Source organism: Lepidochelys olivacea, assembly GCF_965140295.1.
Source record: "Lepidochelys olivacea isolate rLepOli2 genome assembly, chromosome: 7".
NCBI classification, from domain to species: domain Eukaryota; kingdom Metazoa; phylum Chordata; order Testudines; family Cheloniidae; genus Lepidochelys; species Lepidochelys olivacea.
The window spans coordinates 125,752,674-125,774,210 of record NC_140417.1 but is presented as its reverse complement, the minus strand read 5'-3'; the positions used below and the strand labels follow the sequence as shown (position 1 = coordinate 125,774,210).

Below are 21,537 nucleotides of genomic sequence, written 5' to 3'. Positions count from 1 at the left end.
GTGAAGCCAGGACACCGGCGTCCGCTCCGCTGGAAGCTGAGGGGTGGGACAGGAAGTACAGAAGGTTGGCCTTGCAGCTCAGTTGGGATGGAGCCACCGGAGGAGCCAGACACTTCCCACCTGCTGCTGGAGCAGGAGCCCAAAGTGGACTTCTGCAGCACTGAGGACTCAGCAGACCTGCCAGACTTGCCAGCTGACCAGGACACCAAGGAGCTATGGGACTGCTGCTGGCGGTGTACCCTGGGGAAACGGAGGATGATGCTGAGATCCATGTACATCATGAGAGGAGAGTAGGAAGTATCCCAGGCTTGTTCTTCTAGTGATGTCCCTGTGGATGCTCCCCTTGAGGAGCTGGTGCATCCCTGCACCTTCACTCGGAGAGCTCCAGCCGCAGGCCCCATGCCAGTCGTGGTGCCATTGGCGCCTTGTCTAGTGCGTGTGCGACCCGACCTCCGCGGTTCCTTCTCAACTGTCCCTGGCCTGAGATGGAGCCGCAGCAACCCTGCAAAGGTAGATCGTCCTACTGTTCAAAGAGTGTTACGGTGATTTAGATAGCATATGTTTTAATTATTGGATAGTTACTTACTGTGACGTTCCCTTGGTGTTATCTGGACCAGTGATCTGCTGGGTCACTCCAGTCCTTGAGTCTGGGAGCCAGCCTGACCCTGCTCTGCTGTGAGAACCCCCACGCCTGGGCTGGTCACTCACAGCCTCTGGCATGTCAGCTGCTCCTTGGATTGTGCAAGCGAATGACACTAGCCAATATCTCCGGTCCCAGACACAACCCCAGGAACCTCCGTCTTGCAGCGTCCAGTTATGCCCGCTGGACGCTGCAAGCTTATATGAGTTTGTCAATTTAACAAAGAAATTTATATGTACCAGGCTTGTTATCCCAAGGGGAGTCTCTGACACGCTTCAAACCAAATGCACTGCTTCAGGTAGAATAAACAAGCAAATGTATTAACTACAAAAGACAAATTTTAAGTGATTATAAGTCAAAGCACAACAAGTCAGATTTGGTCAAATGAAATAAAAGCAAAATGCATTCTAAGCTGATCTTAACACTTTCAGTGCCCTTACAAACTTAGATGCTTCTCACCACAGGCTGGCTGGTTGCTCTTCAGCCAGGCTCTCCCCTTTGATCAGCGCTTCAGTCACTTGGTGGTGGTGTCTGTAGATATAGATGAAAGAGAGAGGAAGAGCATGGCAAACGTCTCTCCCTTTTATAATGTTCTTTCTTCCCCCTTGGCTTTGCCCCCTCCCCTTCAGAGTCAGATGAGCATTACCTCACCGCAGTCCCAAACTGACCAAAGGAAGGGGGGTGACTCACTCAAGAGTCCAACAGATCCTTTAGTTGCTGCCTGGGCCAGCGTCCTTTCTTCCCGTGGGACTGGGCTGGGTTTGTCCCATACCTGCCATGATGCAGTGTGAACTGCCTCTCTGCTCTTGGAGAGATTTTGCCTGGGCTTATTTTAAGCCATGAAGACACATTTTCAGTCTCATAATTATATACATGAAATTACAACCTATAACATTACTATAGCAACATTGCTCGGTGCATCATGAGCCTTCCGAAGACACCCGACGTGACAGACTTTGCATTGGATACTGTACAGTCATTTTACAAGGATGAACATGGGGGTGCAGGGTGTTCCTACGAGGTACAGAACGTCACACTTACCTTTCTTTCTTCTTTCTCAAAAAAACCCAACAAATCTGTAGCAGAGGTAGGATAATGGCTGTGAACTGGAAAAAATGCCTGGTTCACCTGGCTTCAAACACTGCATGACACGCAGGGAAGCGGTTCCAATGTCGGATGGACACTTGCAATGTGTTTGTTGCTTGCGTGAGTTGCACATCCCTTAGAAGTGCTCTCACTGCAGCAACCTCAAAGCCCGGGCTCGCAGAGACAGAGACCTGAGGCTTAAACTCATCTGATGGAAAAGTCCCTATGGCCAGCTTCAGACCCAGGACAACAGACCCCACTGGGAATAGCTCACTGGAGACCTCTCCGAACTCGGCTAAGGCTCATTCCTCAAAAAAATCATAGAGGAAGCAAGCTTCTACTTCACCTCGCGGAGAGTAGACCAAGAGAAAGCGTTCTCCAACCAGGCCGCTCTCCTCAGTGCTGACCGCGGCTCAGCACATACGAGGCACCAGGATCCTCCAGCGCCACCTGCACAGTGGCCTCTGCCACTCCCCAGCGCTTCAGTGCAGAGTTGAGTGGCAAGACCAAGCCTGCCTCCTCCACCACAGCACTGTCAATGCCGCTGAAGGAGACGGCCCTGAGACCCACTCTGACACCCCCAGTGCTTCTATGTTGACACAACAGCGGTGCCACCAGCACCAACTGCTACACCAATGAAGTGCCGGCACCGACCTCCTCAGCACCGAAGCCTCCAGCACCGCACCAATCACTAGAAGGATCTGTTGGTGTCCTCAACATGGGAGTCCCCGCTTCTGGGCACCGATATCTTCCCAGTGCACGCAGTACCAGAGTACCCCTTATCACCAGTAGCTCCCACATTCTCAAGCGAGGAGGCTGATGATGAGGAAGGGAGGGTGTTTTCCTCACACCATTCCTCTCCTGTCAGATCGACCATAACATCTGGACCTTTATAATCAAGGTCGACATACAGACAGGAGGTACCACCCTGGTATGGACCCCCACGGATGGGCCCACCCATGCTGTTTCCTACACACTGGCCCTACTGGGACCCTTGTGGGCCGTACAGAAGGCAGTACAGCAGACCCCTCAGTCCACATAGGGAGAGCATTAGATCTCTGCTACCACCATCAGCGACGATACCATCTGAGCCCCACGAAGAACCAGCAGAGGAATAGGAGAACAGTCCTGAGCAGGCATCTCCCCAGACACTAATAACTCCTCCTCCTCCTCTCCAGACGGGGCGATTAATGCAGCAACTGCTGATGATTTTAAACAATTCCTAGGGGAAGGTGTTAAACAGGTCTGTCCTAAACACAGGGCTGTGGGTTTACCGCAGTTTACATATAAGAAGTAAACAGGGCCATCAAGACCGCAGGGCGGGGAGTTGCAGGAAACAGAACAATTTCCATTTTAGCAAACAGCAGCAGTGGTAAAAAACAGCAAGGAGCTTCCTTCACCACCAGCCTCCATGTCGCCTTCCTCAAAGCTTGAATAAACTTTGCTCTGCAGGGTATCCTTCAGAAGAATCCATTTCCAAAGTTCACTGGACTGTAAAAGAGAGGGGCAGAAAAGCCCCAGTTCTCTCTTTTACCTGAGACGACAAGGAACCAACACTTTGGGGCTTTGGGGGAATCCTGGTGGGGAGGGGGCAGCCACCATCTTGCTGGAAGACGGTGAGTGAGAACAGCCATCGTGAACAAAGCCTGCACCTTGCTAGAGTAAGTTTTAGACTTTTACATTTGTGTTTTCCTTTTTATTTGCTTGTAACCATTTTGAACTTTATCCCTTGTATTTGAACTCACTTGAAATCCTATCTTCTTTTGCTAAAAAGCTTGTTTCATCTACACCAACAGTGCTGTGTTTGAATTAAAGTGTTCATTAACTCCAGTTTGTGTGTCAAGCTGCCGGGTTCTGTCTATTTAAAGGAACAAATGGACGGTATTATTCCTCGGATTGTTACAAGAGAGGGCTGGGCATTGCAGGGCACATGGGTTTTGGGAAGTTCGGATTTAGGAGTGTGTTGGGGTCACCTGATGTCTTTACCAGACTGGGTTAATGTCAAGAGTGGGTCTGGGATAACTGGCAGAGCTGTCCTACTTACAGAACACAAAGTGCATGCTGGCTGCCGGCTGTGTGTGTCCCAGGCTGACACATAGCAGAAGCATTTTGGGGCACTCAAGGTTGTGATACAAGCAGAGAGACACAGCCTCTCACTGGTCTTAACTGTACCCCGAAGCATGACAGCGATTTGTAAAATGCACTGCTTGTATTGACTTCATGCATACAGATTCCCGAGGCGTGTAGGGAACTCTATAGTCACTCTAACCTTTGCTCTGTTTCAATAGTATAACTTCATGAGCTGGCCCTGCGAGGTTTATACACACTAGCTCTGTGTTCAATGGCACTTTTAGAGGCGATGGCATCTGAACTGTCTAATGAGCATCAGGCAATGGTAGCCTGTACGGTGCTTGCTGTCCAGTCATTAATTTGTTGAGTGCCTCTCTTTCTGTGGGCTGTATTTCTATCATGGTCATGACAGGAATTACTAAATGATGAACAATTAGATTTGCATAGCATTGTCCATAGCTGAGTCTGCTCTGCATGCCTCCCAGGCTTGTGGGAGCTCTGGTGCCTTTGTGTGCATGGCTGGGGATGTCAGTATTGTCTTGGCTTTGATAATGGCAAGAAGGCTTTGGCTCCACATCCTCTTCAGAGCTCACAGCAAGACACTTCAGCCTTTGTCTTGTGCTGATCTCCTCTGATTGCTCGTCCCAGGACCAAGCATTCTCCCTCAAGAACCTCTGTCTCTGGATCTCGCACGATTCATCCATTGCTTTGCTGGCTGACCACTTGCTTTCTGATTTCTCTTCATGAGTCCATAATGTGCTGCTCAGCTTTTGGGCATGGTCTTGGTGTGCATTAAACCTGATCGCCCTCACTGGTTAGCGGTCGTTTCTTGTAAAACCCCAAATCTGCTCATATAGCCATAGGTTCCTTCAGTGTCCTTCTTAAGGAACAACTCTGTTCTACATCTCTCTCTGCTTCTGCTGAGAGCTATTGTTAGCCAGCTCAGCCTGCGTTTCTGCTCGTGTGTAGATGACACCTTAGCCCGCTCTGCTCTCTAATCTGTCAGCTGCAACCTGACTGATTCCTTATGAGACATCAGGTACTGGATAGCACATCATTTTATTAAACTGAACCAGACTATAGTGGAGTTTCTCCTTGTGGGATCAAGGTAAGTGACTTGTAATATTATTGGTTCCAGAGTAGCAGCCGTGTTAGTCTGTATTCACAAAAAGAAAAGGAGGACTTGTGGCACCTCAGAGACTAACCCATTTATATGAGCAAATTGGTTAGTCTCTAAGGTGCCACAAGTCCTCCTTTTCTTTTTGTAATATTATTGGGCATCACCAGGTGGCACTATGACGGACAAGTTCTGTTGAGTTGATCGAAAAAGCAGTGAGATCTTGGGGAATGCTTGATGGTAACTGTGGTGCAAGTTCTTTCTAAAAGCTGTGCATGTCACTAGTAAAGTGGGCGGTGTCTCTGACCATATCATTTCTGAGCTGCAGATGCTGTCTGGAGGTTATGACCCACATGAACAAACACAGCATTACATGGTGCTAAAAGTGCTATACTGCCTTTTCCTAGAAATTCCATTTGCTAATATGACCAAGACCTCTTCATCCCGTGTTCGAAAGGCAGATATGGTGCTGCCCCTCCATGCCGAACACCCATCCTCACTTTGTGATGAATCCTCCCTTTGATCTAGCTGCAGTATTCCTAAACAGAAATCATTGTTCTGGGGGCGAGATCTTTAATGATTTGTGAATACTCTACCTTTGTGTGGCTGCTCTTGGCTTTTCTGAGGCTGGATTGATGTGACTCTTTTGTCCAGCACACTTGATTTCATTGCATCTTGTGTGTAGAATCAGAAGGAATCCAAACCTGGCAGACATTTCTCGTGCTGTAAAGACATTACAATTGCTAAAGTCACACATGGATTTTTAAAGTGCTTTTATTTACTTTTTTTAAGGCTTTGGATGGACTTGCCTAAGTTTGATCCATGTAAAAGAGGAATGGAAAAGGCCCATTCGATGATTCAGTTCATTGTGGTGCCAAAGCAGGAGAGTTCCTGACAGTTCTTGGGCTTGGCCTAGTTTAGTTTTAAATCTGTATGTCCGGTTTCGGGTTCCTGTAGCATCCATTGCTGGAGTAGCTAAGAACTTTCCATGTGTCATGGAGTGCGGGGGAGTCCGGGCCCTGCCCCCCTCTTCCTGGGATCCACTGAGACTCTCAGCCAGCCAGTAAAACAGAAGGTTTATTGGACAACAGGAACACAGTCCGAAACAGAGCTTGTGGGTACCCCCAGGACCCCTCAGTCGAGTCCTTCTGGGGGAGCAGGGAGCTTAGACCCCAGCCCTGGGGTTCCCTGTGTTCCTCCACCCAGCCCCAAACTGAAACTAAACCCCCCCAGCAGGTTCCCTGCTGCAGCCTCCCTCCACATTCCTGGCAGAGGTGTTACCTCCCCCTCCTGGCTCAGGTGACAGGCTCTCAGGTCTCCCCTCCCCAGGGCACATTCCCAGGTCAACCCTCCCCCCTCCCTGCTGAGTCACATCGTCACACCATGATATTAGATTTGCAAGAGGTCCCTAGTGAATGGTATGCAGTCTCCTGCTGGTTCCCTCCCCTAGTTAAATGTCCCATGAGATGAAGACAGTTCCACAGGCTTTCACAGAGGCTTTCCTGATATTGAAGCTCAATGTTTCTTTTTTTACTTTCGTCTCATTACTCCTAGTTATCTTCCCTTTTACTCTGCTTAATAAATCTTCTTCCTCAATAGTGTTTAACCCTTCATAGGTTTGCGTCAAGTCCCCTTACTTACCACTCAGCCAAGCTAGACACGTTCAGCATTTTTCAGCTTTCCTCAGTAAGCAGTTCCTCCAGTTCTCTGATACTTGCTGTTGCTTTTCTTGGGACGCCAACCAGTGTCTTTCTGATGATGTGGTGCCCAGAACTAACTGCAGTACTCTGGGACAATGGCAGAGCCACCTGTCCTCCCAGTGCCAGGCTGCCTATTCCCACCTCACTCCAGGATGTCTTCTGGGCTTTTGCAGCCCAAAATCAGATAGCTCTTTTGCTGCTGTATCATGTTACAGATTCATCAGTAACATGCTTTCCTTCACATCTAGGCCTTTCTATGATCCTTGCTTCCCAGACAGCTCCCTCCCAGTGAATACCTGCCTTTCACAGCTCAGTGAGCTATATTTTCCAAGCTGGTTTTCATTCTATTTCCTGCCCCTGTCTCTAATCTCAGGTAACGTTGCTCTTTTTGTCACGGATGTTCATAGAACCTTCCCACCCATCATCACTTGTGAATACGTTAGTGTGCCATTCCCTCTCTGTCCAGATCAGTAACGAAGGTGTCAAGTGACATCGATCCCTGCAGCACTCAGTAGACACTTCTCCCAAACTGCTGTCCATGTCCGTTAACATAACCCTTTGTTTGATCTTTCAGCTAGTTTTCAACCCATGGGACAGTGCTTTCATCCAAGCCAGTCTAAATGAGCTTTTCAGTTCAGTCCTTGAGAGCGTCTGTCCCTCACTAAAATTCAAATACCTGCCATTCCCGGGGCCCGCTGTTTTTGTAACTCACTTGTAAAAAGTATAGTCCCATGGGTACCGGCTATTCGTGGTCTGTTCACGGCATGGTCAGGGATTTAATGACGTTATTATTTAAGTGATGATGATATGCTGAGTGCCGTACGAAACACCACTGAGGACAGCCTCTGCCCCTAGCAGCTTGCAGCTAAAGACCCAGATAAGACAAGACATACTGCAAGGTCCCTCTTTCGTACTTCCCTTGCCTACAAGCTGCTGGAGTGGAGCAGGTGTTTGAGTGGCATAGGTTATGGTTTGATTTGTGGGCAGCACAGAGAAATGTGTCTCTAGAAGGGACCTGAAGGAGGAGAGGGACTTTTGGCTATAGGGCATTTACAATTACAAATCTGCTGTTAGGGTGACCACCAGGCCCCAGTTAGTCCTTGTCACTCTGTGTGGTATCGGGTATCCATCTTGCATGGTGTGAAATTGACCCCTGTGCTGAAGGTTTCTGCATCGTAAGTCTGCTGGGCCTTGGCTGGGATGCCCGTGGTGCATAGACCTCACCTGGGCTCTCTTCATGGGGATGATTTGGCACACAGTACTTCAGTGTGCTCTCCTCTCCCCACTGCTTTAAGCACTCACCAGAATCTGGTGCCTCAAGCCACAGAAAACAAAACTTGCCAGTTTGTCCCTGGGCATCATGGACAGTGGACTGGCAGCAGGTGCAGCCTCTGGATTCCTGACGTGTATTGTACACGAGACCTCGGAGGTGGAAGGTAGAGAAGGATGCTCGTATGGCCCTTTCCCTGGCAATAGTCTCTGTGAGCACTGGCAGCTGGCGGTTGGGTTTAACTGCTGTTCTGGGGGAGTCCAAGGACAGAGCACTGATCTTACGAAGAGAAGCCAGGATTCACACAGACTTACACAGCAGTTTGACATGGTCAGGTTTATAATTTCCACCCCTCCGCTGCCAGGTGTTGCTCACTGTTCAGTGGGATATCTCAGAGCACTTCACAGAGAGTAATCAGTAGAACTTTACAACATCCCTGCACGATACGGCTGCCAACTCCTTGTCTTCTGACTTCCCTACGACGTATCTGCTACATGCCCATTGCCCTGTTATCTACCCTGAGTGTTCGGAAGAGTAGAGAGCGAGATCCCAGCTCCTCCCAGTAATTTCTGCTCCAGGTGAGCATTTGGCACTTCAGGTGCAGTTCACTCCATGCCTTGATCAAACTGTTACATACATATGTGACCGGGAGCTCACGGAGGAGCCCAGCGACAGACATGGCTAGGGTTCAGTGCTTGGGAAGGGGGAATGAGGCAGGGGCCATCCCAGGTTAGGGACTCTTCCCAGTCCATGAGCAGCCTGAGTGAAGGAGCCATCTGGGTGTGGCCCAGCAGACATTTAGAAGACAAGGTCAGGGACAGAGTTACTCCCAGCTCCTTGCTGTAGTTCCTGTCTGATTCTTGCCTTCTTATTCTCATTCCAGTTACTACATTGATGGCCGAGTGGCCAAAGTGACGGACTTCCTGAAAACACGCCTGTTAGACACGCTCTCTGACCAGATCAGGAAAATCCAGAAAGTGCGTGAGTGCCAAGGGACTGCGCGGGGTGAAAGGGCGACCCAGCTCTAGTGGCTGCGGTTTGGCACAGGCTTCTGGTCGGGGACCTGCACGACTGACCCTAATTGTGCGCACGTTTGGTCTCAGGAGTAGTGTTCAGCAGTGGAACTGCTGAGAGAGACGGGGCCTTGATCTTGGCTGCTCTTGAGTCTGGCATGTTTTCAGTTGTTAATCACCTGGCTCTCGCCAGGGAGGTCAGGAAGCCCCTGTGCAGGCAAAAGGGGCTGCGAGTCAAGCCAGGTGGTGGTCATGGGGGATGGCAGCTACCAGACTCTGACTGGGAAAGCTGACTAAGGAGCCGGGCCACTGGAGGTGGCCGAACTCCCAGCCTCCTTGCAGAGTGTGGCTAACAAATGGGAACCAGCCAGGGCTGATCAGGGGGGTAGCAGTGGAATAGCCCCTGCAGGGGACTCATGGTAGTAACAGGTGTGAAATGCTGAGTGAGGCCTGCGGGAAAGGAAGTAACACAGTGCATGGGACTTCAGAGGAGCAGAGCGTGAAATGGGCTGGGCTCAAGGGTACCTGGGCAATGCAGGGGGAGGATTCTTGGGGCTGCTGCAATTGTTGGCGTAGCGAGTGGGATGCTGCAGCAGGCGAAGGAATGGGTGGCAAAGCCAAACTTATTGAAATAAGCCATCTCTCGCGACTTGCCTCCCAAGTCCCTGAAGGAAGCAGCATTGAAGTAGATACTGTGTTCAACAGACCACTAAGTTTCAGAGGGGGAGCCATGTTAGTCTGTATCAGCAAAAACAACGAGGAGCCCTTGTGGCACCTTAGAGACTAACCTATCAATTTGGGCATAAGCTTTTGTGGGCTAAAACCCACTTCATCAGATGCATGGAGTGGAAAATACAGGAGCAGGTATAAATACATGAAAAGATGGGAGTTGCCTTACCAAGTGTGAGGTCAGTCTAATGAGACAATTCAATTGACAGCAGGATACCAAGGGAGGAAAAATAACTTTTGTAGGGGTAATGGGAGTGGCCCATTTCAGACTGTTGACAAGAAGGTATGAGTAACGGTAGGGGGAAATTAGTATGGGGGAAACTAGGTTTAGGTTTTGTAATGACCCAACCACTCCCACTCTTTATTCAGGCCTAATCTGATGGTGTCCAGTTCTGCAGTTTCGCATTTTCAAAAATAGACTCCAACGTGCATGGCAGAGTCCTCGTGACCCTGATCCCTGGGAGGCTGAACCCCAGTCTTGTTGTGGTCACTTAAGACAGGGCTTAGGGTGTCCCCTCTCTGAGGTGATCTCTCCACACTGGCCACGTCCCTGCCCCACTGATCCCTGCATTCCGTTCAAACCACATATGATTTATTAAACAGCAACTGTAAGAAAAATATGGAAAAATGGAAAAGGTAAAGGAAAACAAGACCCCGCCCTGTGGGCACGGGGACGCACAATCCGTGTCTCTGGGCCATAAGGAAAGTTCCCAGTCTGCTCCTCACATGTCCCAGGCCCCCGTCCAGGCCCTGGCCACGCTGCGGTGACACCGCGGGCCAGACTCTGCTCTGGGGGTGGCCCCACGCCCTCAGGCTCTATGTGACAGGACCCTTCTCCCCAGCATTAGACCCCCTGTCAGGGTCACAACCCCGCTCTGAGTCCAGCCTGCAAGGCCTCTTCTCTGGCAACGTCTCCCTGCGCTGGGCCCTCTGCCCAGGGACCCCGTCTCTCCCCAGCCGCTCGCTGCGCTCAGCTGCAGGACTCTGTGAGGCCCGGCCCGCGTCTGCTCCCCGGCTCCGGCCCCGCAGCTCCAGGCTGCCCGTCGGTGGGCTCCGTGCTGCTGCCCTGCCTCCAGCCCGCCTCCGCCTGCTGGGCTCCTGCTCTGCTTCCGCTGGCTCTGGTGCTGCTCTCCCCTTAGCTCTGCCCCAGCTCACCCCGAGGACGGGCCCCCAGGCCCCTGGCTCCCCCATTGGCCTGCCTGCCCTGTCAGTCGTGCTGACCTGGAGCGTTGGCCTCTCTCCATTGGCCCTGGGGACTGTCAGTCTCAGGATCCTGATTTCTTTTCAGGCCTTCCCCTTTCTTTTGGTATTGCAAGAGGCCAACCAAAAAACCCCACTGACTTTCAGTGAGGGGCCAACAGCCCCGTACACATGGGAGAGGGGCAAGGAGAGCCCAGAGCAGGGCCCCCACCTCCAGAGCTCCTAACCACACGGAGCAAAAAGCAGGGCCTTGAGCACCTGGCAGCACCTGAGAAGTGGAGGCTGGGGGGCTTCTGAAAACAGCTCAGGCCAGACTAAACCTGAGCTCGCTCTGTGATCCAAGTGCGTGTTTGTGACCAAGGGAAACGCAGTGGGGCCGCAGGTCTGCCCTATGCCAGGCTAGTGCTGGGCCTTGGTAGCACGGCTGTAACGCCGTTCCAGCCGTTACTGCTGGCATGATTCTAGCACAAGTTTCCTTGGTCCTCATGAACAGCAGTTTGTTTTCTCCCTGGCAGTCATGTGGTGACTGAGGGTGCTATAAACCCCGGCACTCCTCAGCCTGCTGCGTCTGAACCTACAGCACTGACCGGCTAGCACGAGTCTCAGGACGCCTGTCCTGTCCATGCTGGGCGGCAGACGGGGCTGGAGCGTGCTAGCAACGGGAAACGCACTGAGCCAGGGAGCCAGCGGCTTCAGCTGCAGTGTGGACCGGGCGTTAGCGCTGCGTGCTCAGTTGCGAGCCCCGCAATAAAAACAGGACACCTTCAAATGGGAGAATCTCAGCGAGGGGCTACGCCCTTGGTAAAGGGCCTGGAGGACGTGTTGTCTCTCTCTTCTGTCTAGGTTTTTATACCACTCGTCACTGCTCTGCCTGACTATTGCAGTTCTCATCTGGAGAGACTGTAGGGATGGGAAAGCAACGCGGAGAGAATACGGGGAAGGGACTTGAGGGGCCGTGCAGCAAAGTGGAAGGGACAATCGCTGACCATGTCAAGAAATAACCCTAGCGTGCTCCTGCCACTGGAGGGTTTGGTGGTGAGAGCCAGTGAAAGGGCACAAGGAGCCAGTGAAAGGGCACAAGGAGCACAAAAATGCTCCTGGTTCTTTGGCGTTTGCAAACATCTCATGACCACTGCCTGGAGGAGCTGGGAAATCTGGAGAGAAGGCTCCGTGCTGAGCATAGGAGGGTGTTCCTGTCATGGGAGGGGAGCTCCTGGCTGTCTGAAACGTCCGTCACAGGGACCGTGTGTATCACCAGGATGCTGGGCTGGGCACAGGCAGGGAGGATGAACGGCTGTGCTGGGTATGGGTGCAGGGAGGGGCTCATTCCCTCTTTGCGAGGGAAGGCTCCAGGGGGCCGTCAGAGGGAACAAATGGCCACATGGAGTGAGAAGGTCAAGGGAGGCATTTTCAGAGGTGGGAAACAGGATCCAAACCTGAAGAACTGTGGTGTCACCGGAGAGCTTGGGCAGCGATCCCAGTGGGGCTGGCCCAGGGAAGGAGCTGAGGAGGGGGCCCGATCTGAGAGAAGCTGAGAGTTGGCAGACTTCTCACTCTGAGCGGGCAGGGACGAGGTGACAACTGGTAGGGGACCAGTGTGTTACAAGGGGGAGTGCTGGGCCCCATGGCCTCTGCTTGTTCAGACCCTTTCTTGGGTTCCTGCTCTGAAGATGCTGGATGCCCTTTTGCTGGCGTGTTCTGTACCGGATGGGAACTGTCTGCAGCGCTTGCCTACACGCCCCGGCTGTGCTCATCACTCGACCCCTTAATGCTCTGCCAGGTGCGGCTGAGGTTCGTTTTACACAGTGCCCCCTAGCGCTGAACCCTACACAGTGTTGCATGCCATGACAACTGCCCCAGCATCGCTCCTCTTTGCAGCGTGAGCAGCCACTGGGGGTAGGCGCAGGGCCCTGGGAAGGCCGGCAGGGACCGGGGTTTGCAGGGGCCTGAGTCTCGGGAAGCCTGGAGGAGCTGCTGGGGCTGGGGGAAGGAGTCCTGTGGGACTTGCAGCGCAGCTGAGAGCACGCGGAGCTGGGCGCTAATGGGATGCAGCTTCACTGGGAGCGAGTGCATCCTGCCGGCTGATTAGCACAGCTGGGCTCAGACACTCTCCTGTTTTATTGCTTCCTCTCTGCTCAGGAAGGTGGCGGGCTTAGATAATTATAGGCAGAATGCCAGCACCTCTGGGCCTTCCGTCAGGGATGCTGACTCTCACAGGCTGCGAGGGAAGCAACTCAGCGCTGACGTCCTTAACATTTTCCTGGGAACCCAGTCCAGCCACGTGTTCCATCCGCCCACACTGGCCCAGGAACAAAAATGCTCCTGGTTCTTTGGCGTTTGCAAACATCTAGTGACCACTGCCTGGAGGAGCTGGGAAATCTGGAGAGAAGGCTCTGTGCTGGGCACAGGAGGGTGTTCCTGTCATGGGAGGGGAGCTCCTGGCTGTCTGAAACGTCCATCACACCTCACATCTCTTCGGGGTTTGTACTGATACTCCCAGGAGCTCCTTAGCCCAGGGCTGGCGGGACTTCTCCAGCTCTACCCTTGAGGGCAGCGGTAGTGGGGTAGAGAGTGAGCCGGCCCCTGGAAGGGGTCCCCTTGCTGGCTATAAACGCTTCCCTTAGAGTGTTCCCATCCACTCCAGTGATGTGGCCAACAAAGCAGCTTCTGCACGGACGTTGCACTGACTCATCTCCAGTCCCCGGGCACCCCTGACTTTCCTTTTCCCGCTTCCTGCTCTGCCTGCGGCTCAGGTCTGATACAGAAGCTCCGTTTCTGGGGGCGTTGTCACTTGTGCTTGGGCTCTTGTGCTCCAGCACCTGCCACAAGGCTCTGGCACCCTGGGATTTGGGACCTAAGCACCTGGGTTTTTTCCGTAAATTGCTGCCTACTTGGCCTCTATGTGGAGCCTCCATTCCTGTCACCTCGGTGCCATCACAGTCTTGGGACTCCAGGGACGGCATGTTTGCGGCTGGCTGGTGCCCGGGCAGGGGTGCTCTGGTGCCACAGGTCTACGCTGCACCCTGCTAGCGGAGATGTTAGCATCTCTTGCATTCGGGCTCAGTGTCTGGCTCAACGTTCCTGGGCTGCGAGCATTTCTCTCGATACACAGGGACCTTTCCTCTCTGGGCAGAATCTGGCATCTCGGGGGGAAGAATGGCACCTCCTCTCTGCTCAGACATGAGCAGGGTGAGGCCGGGCATCCCTGGTGCTGCAGAGGGGAAGTGCCCCCTCGGGTCTGCTGGCGATGCAGCACAGAGCCAAACTGTGTCCCTCACCTTGTAAACAAGCTTCATGGGCAGCCTCCCCCGAGTCCTGGAGGGGTGGGGGTGGGCAGTATGCCAGCAACAGAAGTGGGGAAGCTAAAGAGAGAGTCAAGGCCTGAGGAAATGCTGTTCTCTTGCTGTTTGATCTGTGACGGCAGGAAGCTCTGTCCTTGGGGGCTTTGACTGTGTGACTCAATCAGCCTTTTTGTCTCCTTTGGGCCCAGCTGAGCAGAACGTCTCCCATTGCGGCACGTGATCTGTGCTGTGTTGGGGAGGGGCAAGGGTTACGCTGACCCTGCGCAGGTGCACGGAGGGGTGAAAACCAGGCAGCGTGAGATGCTGTGAGGGGCCTGGAGGAGGGTGGTGTAGCTTGGTGTGCTGAGACAGGAGGTTGCTCAGACCTGGGGTAGAGCTATGGAAGGAGATGCGGGGAGCAGGGCTGGGCGGCGATGGAGGAAGGGGTCCAGTTATCTGGAAGGTGAGGGCAAGGACAAAAAGAGATGGGGAGGCAGCGCAGGGACCCAGAAGTGGGGGTGGGGGAGTGACGTGGTTGGAGCAGCAGCGGGGTGTTGGAGAGACTGATAGGAGCAGTGAGTGAGAGATGGGAAAGCTCTGCAGGGAGAACATGGGAAAGTTCTGGGGGGGTTTATGAAAAGCCTGTATGACTCAGTTTCCCACTCACTTTTGTACTGCCACCAAAGGGGTTAATTTCTTTCCAGAGACGGGGGGCTAAATGATGAATTGACCAGGTGTGGATCATGCCAGGTTGGTATGAATGGACTAACAAGAACTGTGAGTATGTGAATGAAGCTACCATGGAGACACCATGGTAATGACAGCCAGCCCAGAGGATCTGTTGGATGTGGATGGACAATTACCTGTCTGACCACAGCCCGTCCCCTACCTGAACCCGTGCGTCAGGGGGACGGGCAGTACACATGAAAACAGCATAACCGAGACGTAAGACAAAGGACCAACCCCAAGGCATTAGGAAGGGGGACAGGAAACCGGCTCTCCAGCACTTCCAGCAGAGTAAGGCCAGGGCGGTTAGCTGCAAGCAGGCAGCCTGCCTGCCCAGCAACGTGGGACTGCCTAACTGAGCAAAGAGAAACTGGCCAGTTAGGCCGGGGCATTTCCACTCACTGTCCCTAAACACTGAATTCCAGCTGACTAATAAACACGGGTCGTGCTTAGAAAAATCTGTCCTGGGTCGCTGCAAATGCCTGCTGGCCGTCTGGCTCCCAGGAGGGGCAGGCTCCAAGCTGCTAAGCTTTCTGAAAGAGCCCTGGTGAGGCCCAGAGGTGCTGAGGTCAGGAACCCAGGCGTGGAGTGATGGAGCATGGAAAGTGGGGTACGTCTATACAGCATTGTGGGGCCTCCCAGCCTCCCCCTGAAGCCTGGCTCGACAGACCTGGGCTAGCGGGCCTCTACCTAGAGCTCTAGAAACAGCGGTGTCACCAGTGCGCTGAAGTTGCAGCTCAGGGTCTGACGTCCGCGCCCTCCCGAGGCTTCGGAACCCAAGCTCCCGCCTGAGCTGGCATGTCGAGGCACGGTCTACACAGCTGTTTCTAGAGTGCTGTGTGAGTCCCGGTAACCCAAGTCTGTCCAGCCAGGTTGGGATGCTCGCTCCCGCGGGCTCCAAAACACTGGGTAGATGTATTGTGAGGGCCCAGGGCCTGATGCAGCGGTTCCGGAACGGTGGGTCGCAGCGCATGGGGTCACAGCGATCCCTACTCTGCAGAGGGCGTCGTTCTGCGCCACAGAGCATGACCTCACATGTAGGGTGTGTGCTTTGCAGAGCGACGTCTCCATGAGCCTTGAGGCCGCGCTCTGCAGAGGAAGCTATTTTGCGCTTCAAAATGACGTCCTCCATGTTCCAATGGGCAGTGCTGTCACGGAGCCCGCGAGCCCCTGGCCTAGCATTGAAAGGGGGAGGCTCTCCGAGAGGCAACCTGCAGAGACGTGACGCCCTGCTGGGGCTCGTCTCGTCTCCGGAACAGCTGCCTAGGGCCCGATCCTGCATTGGTGTAAATCAGTGGCTGCAGTGGAATGAGAGCAATGCACAATCCGGGGTCTGCCAGGCAGGGGCAGTAACAGCCCAGGAGCGCCAAGTAAACGAGGGAGAGTGGGTTTAACGCTAAGCCAGGCTCTCGGAACCAGCTGACGAAGGGGCGGCCCCGGGTGCCCGACCCCTGCCTGCGGAAGACGCCGTGCGACCGTTGCGGAGTCCTGCCACCAGCCGGGGACAGTTAGTTCCAGCCACGATACCAAAAGGGTTGGCGCCCCTCTCTCCGGCGAGCGGGAAGACGGGGTGGGGCAGAGAGGGCGCGCAGGGAAACCCTAGGCACTGGGGTGCAATGTCTGAGGTAGTACAGAGCCGAACCCCAGGAGGGAGGGCAGTGTGGATTGCGGGTGGGCAGGTGGTCTATTAGGAGCAAGGTTTGAATGCCACCTGCTTCCAGCAGAGCTCACCAACCCCATTCACGTCGTCCTGTGCCACGTGCCTGGGAGGGGATTCACCAGGGCGAAGGGAAGGTGGTGGTGCTGCCCTCCCTCCGCTGTGAAGTCGCTGGGGGGGGTGGGCTGAACGGGGCTGTGCCCCTCCCTCTCTGCCAGTGCCAGCAGCACTGGCCTGACCATGAGGCGAACTGAGGCGGCCGCCTCAGGTGTCAGACTGGGGGCGGGGGGCGCCCCTAGGACCCCGGGTGTAGAAAATGGTGTCTGCTGCTGGTGAGTCTGGATTCTCTCTGCTGGAGACACACAGAGATGTGGGAAAGCTGGGCTGGAGGAGGGGGGCACAAGAGACAGAACAGGCAGGCAGGAGACAAGGGGAGAGGGAATCACAGAAAGCAGCAGGAGATGCAGGGAGAGAGAGGAGGAGGAGCCTCTTAGGTACCTCTCTAGCCCCCCCAGGGCCTGGACTGATTAACCCCAGCTTCTCGGGGAGCTTCCTGTTCCCTGCTGCTTCCCTGAACCCACTGGAGGAGAACAGGCCGTCAACTGAAGTAGTAGGAGCCAGTGAGGCCCTTAAGACGCTGATCTCTTCCCTTGCTCAGGCCCTGCTACCAGCCTGTTTATTTGTCCCCTTCAATTGAGTGTTGAGAGCCACTCTAGCTGGCCCAGAACAGCAGCCAGGAGTGAAAGAAGAAAACGCCCCTCTGGGGCAGCATTCAGAAAAAGAAAGAAAGCAAAGGAAGCTTTTCTATCTAAGCAGGAAGGAGCTCTCCCGAGATACACAGACACAAATGTTCACGGTGAGCCTTCCGGCCCCAGTGAGGATGTGAGTGGTGAGGAGCTGCCTGATCTTCCAGTCAGTCAGAGTGCAGGTGACCTGGCAGCTGCTGCAGCATCCATATCTTCACCGCAAATGGATGTAACCATGCACAGTCCTGAAGAAAAGTGTGGATCAGAGAAGAGTGTGGTGGAGGCGCAAGGAAACAGCAGCTGCTGAGTTTAGTTCCTTAAGTCTAGAGGATCCAGGACAGTGGACCCCCCTGAGCAGTAGCCTGAGGGACTTCCTTGTACTGCACGGGCCACAGCAAGTGAAAAACTTCATGTTCCCCAAAGACAATGAAAATAGAAGTTTCCATCCAGCACATTACTGGCGTGAAATCCCCAGTGGTGACAAAGTGGAGAGGCCATGGCTTATGTACTCAAAAACCCAGAATGCTGCATACTGGTTTTGTTGAAAAAACTCTTCCAGTCTAATGTTCCAGCCACATTGGGTTCTACAGGAACAAAGGACTGGAAACATTTGGCTAGAAATCTGGCATGCCATGAGAAGGCAGCAAATCACCAGAGAGCATTCCACAGGTGGAAAGAGCTTGAGATGAGACTAAGGTTAAAGGCCACCACAGATGATCAGCATCAAGAGAAGATTGCATCAGAGTCTCTTTACTGGCCAAATGTTCTGAAAAGGCTCATTGCCTTTGTGAGAATGCTTGCAACCCAAAACCTAGCCCTGCGTGGCACTTCAGATCAGCTGTATGTGCCAAGCAATGGAAACTTCCTTAAAATTGTGGAGCTGATGGCTGACTTTGATGCTGGACTCCAGAGCATCTGAGTCACCACCCAAGAGATGTACACACACCACTACCTTGGAAAAACCATTCAAAATGAGATCATACAGTTTCTGGCAACAAAAGTCAAACAGCAGATTGTGGCAGATCTGAAGTCAGCAAGATCTTACTCTGTTATTCTGGACTGCACACCTGACATCAGCCATACGGAACAAACGACTTTAATGGTGCGTTTTGTAACAACAACAACAGAACCTAGTGACAATGTCCCTGCAGTGGTGACTGTCAGAGCATTTTCTAGAATTTATTGACATTGATGATGCTACAGGAGCTGGTATGACAAATGTGCTTCTTAAAAAGCTGGAAGAGACGGGAATTGCGATCGCTGACATGAGAGGTCAGGGCTACGATAATGGTGCCAACATGAGAGGAAAGAACAGAGCAGTGCAGACACGGATCCGAGAGCTAAACCCTCGAGCTTTTTTTGTCCCATGCAGTTCTCATTCATTGAACTTGGTGGTCAGTGATGCAGCATCAGCTTCTAGTGAGGCTGCTGAATTTTTTAATGTAATTCAAAGCATCTGTGTATTTTTCTCTGCATCAACTCATTGATGGCAAATTTTGAAGCAACATCTGGGAACATCCTCTCTGACACTGAAACCACTGAGTGCCACACAATAGGAAAGTCGTGTGGAGGCAATAAAGCCTATCAAACACCAAATTGGGAAGATAGATGATGCCATAGTTGCCATTATGGAGGATAATGCTATGACAGGAACTGTTCGTGGGAGAACAGTGGCAGAGGGAAATGAAATCACCAGAAACATACATAACTTCAAATTTCCGTGTGGCTTAGTGTTGTGGCATGACATACTGTTTGAAATAAATGTTGTAAGCAAGAGACTCCAAGGTGTTGACCTTGATATATCTGGAGCAATGGAACAACTGGACAAAGCAAAGTCATACCTACAGTTTTACTGGTCAGATGAGGGATTTCAAAATGTTCTGAAGAGTGCACAGAAGTTGGCAGAGGAACTTCACACTGAAGCTATTTTCCCACCCATTCAAGAGTACAAGAGTCACCGAAGAAGACATTACAAGGCACGGGATAATCCCATAAGAGACCCCAAACAACAATTCAAAGTTGAATTCTTTAACCAGGTGCTAGATTGTGCAATACAGTCAGGTGAAGAACATTTCATGCAGCTCAAGGAACACAGAAGTATATTTGGGATGTTGTATGATATTCCAAAACTCCCCACTATACCTGAAGAAGACCGACACCAGCAATGCAGGGCACTAGAGACAGTGTTGATGACACATGATGGCATGCGCGATATTGATGCGAGTGATTTAGGGGATGAACTGAAAGCCCTTTCAAGATACATGTCAGCAGGATCAACTCCAAAAGCTGTTCTGGAATATATGTGCACAAATAAGATGACCACCCTCTTTCCAAATGCTTTTGTTGCTCTGCGCATACTTCTAACACTTCTTGTAGCAGTTGCCAGTGGAGAACACAGCTTCTCCAAGCTGAGGTTAATAAAAACACATCTACACGCCACAATGACACAGGAGAGGCTGGTCGGCCTTGCCACCATCTCAACAGAGCATGAGCTGGCCCAGACTGTGGACCTTCAGGAAGCAGTTCAAATCTTTGCAACCAAGAAGGCACGGAAAGCACCACTTTGATTATTCAAACAGATAAAAATGCCAGTATTTACTATGCAGACAAGAAAAGTTACATTTGCCGTTCAGACATTTGAAAGTTAAGTGTTACTTAAAATTTTTGAACAAGGCATTTTAAGCCGTTAGTTCTCCGTCATTGGGGTAGGTAGCAGAGCAGTACCATGAGAGGAGTAGAACAGGAAGAAAGCAGAACTGAGACCTTTCAAAGTTTTGGCCCAAGTGAAGGGGCATGGGGGTGTCATTTGAGCGCCCAGCCTCAGATGCCAAAATGTTGTGGGCTGGCCCTGAGTGCCAGACACTTTGGGGCTGCATCAGACAGGTGTGAATAACACCTTCCTGTGAAAGCCTGTCTCCTGCAGACCCTGGAGAGACCCATCTGGACCTGTGAGACCGCTGTTGCTGCAGCCCAGCATTCAGTGAGTGTGTGGTCTGATGAGGTTCAATAAGGATAAGTGCAGGGTCCTGCACTTAGGACGGAAGAACCCAATGCACAGCTACAGACTAGGGACCGAATGGCTAGGCAGCAGTTCTGCGGAAAAGGACCTAGGGGTGACAATGGACGAGAAGCTGGATATGAGTCAGCAGTGTGCCCTTGTTGCCAAGAAGTCCAATGGCATTTTGGGATGTATAAGTAGGGGCATAGCGAGCAGATCGAGGGACGTGATCGTTCCCCTCTATTCGACATTGGTGAGGCCTCATCTGGAGTACTGTGTCCAGTTTTGGGCCCCACTCTTCAAGAAGGATGTGGATAAATTGGAGAGAGTCCAGCGAAGGGCAACAAAAATGATTAGGGGACTGGAACACATGAGTTATGAGGAGAGGCTGAGGGAGCTGGGATTGTTTAGCCTGCAGAAGAGAAGAATGAGGGGGGATTTGATAGCTGCTTTCAACTACCTGAAAGGGGGTTCCAAAGAGGATGGCTCTAGACTGTTCTCAATGGTAGCAGATGACAGAACGAGGAGTAATGGTCTCAAGTTGCAGTGGGGGAGGTTTAGATTGGATATTAGGAAAAACTTTTTCACTAAGAGGGTGGTGAAACACTGGAATGCGTTACCTAGGGAGGTGGTAGAATCTCCTTCCTTAGAGGTTTTTAAGGTCAGGCTTGACAAAGCCCTGGCTGGGATGATTTAACTGGGAATTGGTCCTGCTTCGAGCAGGGGGTTGGACTAGATGACCTTCTGGGGTCCCTTCCAACCCTGATATAGGTAAACATAGACAAATACAATTAGTATTTACCTCTAATTTGCTAACGATATGGAGCTCTTGTCCATGGCTTTGCTGACTGTTTGCCACTTCAGTACTTCCCTAATATGTTCTTGAAGGTTGATCTTTAGGGCCCGTAGCCTGCTGACTGTTTAACCCTCGCTGGCTCAGTGTCACACTTGCCTTACAATAATTGTGGTTCTTTGAGATGTGGATGTGCATGTGGATCCCAGGCCCCACACTCCAGCCCCACAGCTCAGAGTCTGACCCTTCAGGCCCTGGATGGCGAAGAAACTGGCTGGCAGTTGGGGTCGCCCCGCCCACCAGGCTTTCAGGAGCAGGAGCACGAGAGCCTGAGTGGTGCTGCTCAGTGAGAAATTTCCAAACTCCTGTGCAGGAGCGGGAGCAGCATCAGTGGGATCCACGTGCCCAGCCCAGCCCAAAGGACCACGCTTGCCGTCAGCTGTGTACGCATTCTTCCAGGAACAGGCTTTTGAGCCCATGGGGCAGGGCTCTCTACTGAGGGAGATTTAGC

At 52.4% G+C, this 21,537-nt stretch overlaps 1 protein-coding gene across 2 annotated transcripts in view; it reads left to right on the top strand.

The window, feature by feature from the left end:
- HPSE2 (heparanase 2 (inactive)) overlaps window positions 1-21,537 on the top strand; it is a 272,659-nt gene that overhangs the window by 215,627 nt on the left and 35,495 nt on the right. For both annotated transcript variants that reach the window (XM_084633307.1, XM_084633306.1), the window contains one exon: window positions 8,767-8,860. In XM_084633307.1, the coding sequence (XP_084489433.1) occupies window positions 8,767-8,860 (94 nt within the window). The remainder of the gene's footprint in view (window positions 1-8,766; window positions 8,861-21,537) is intronic.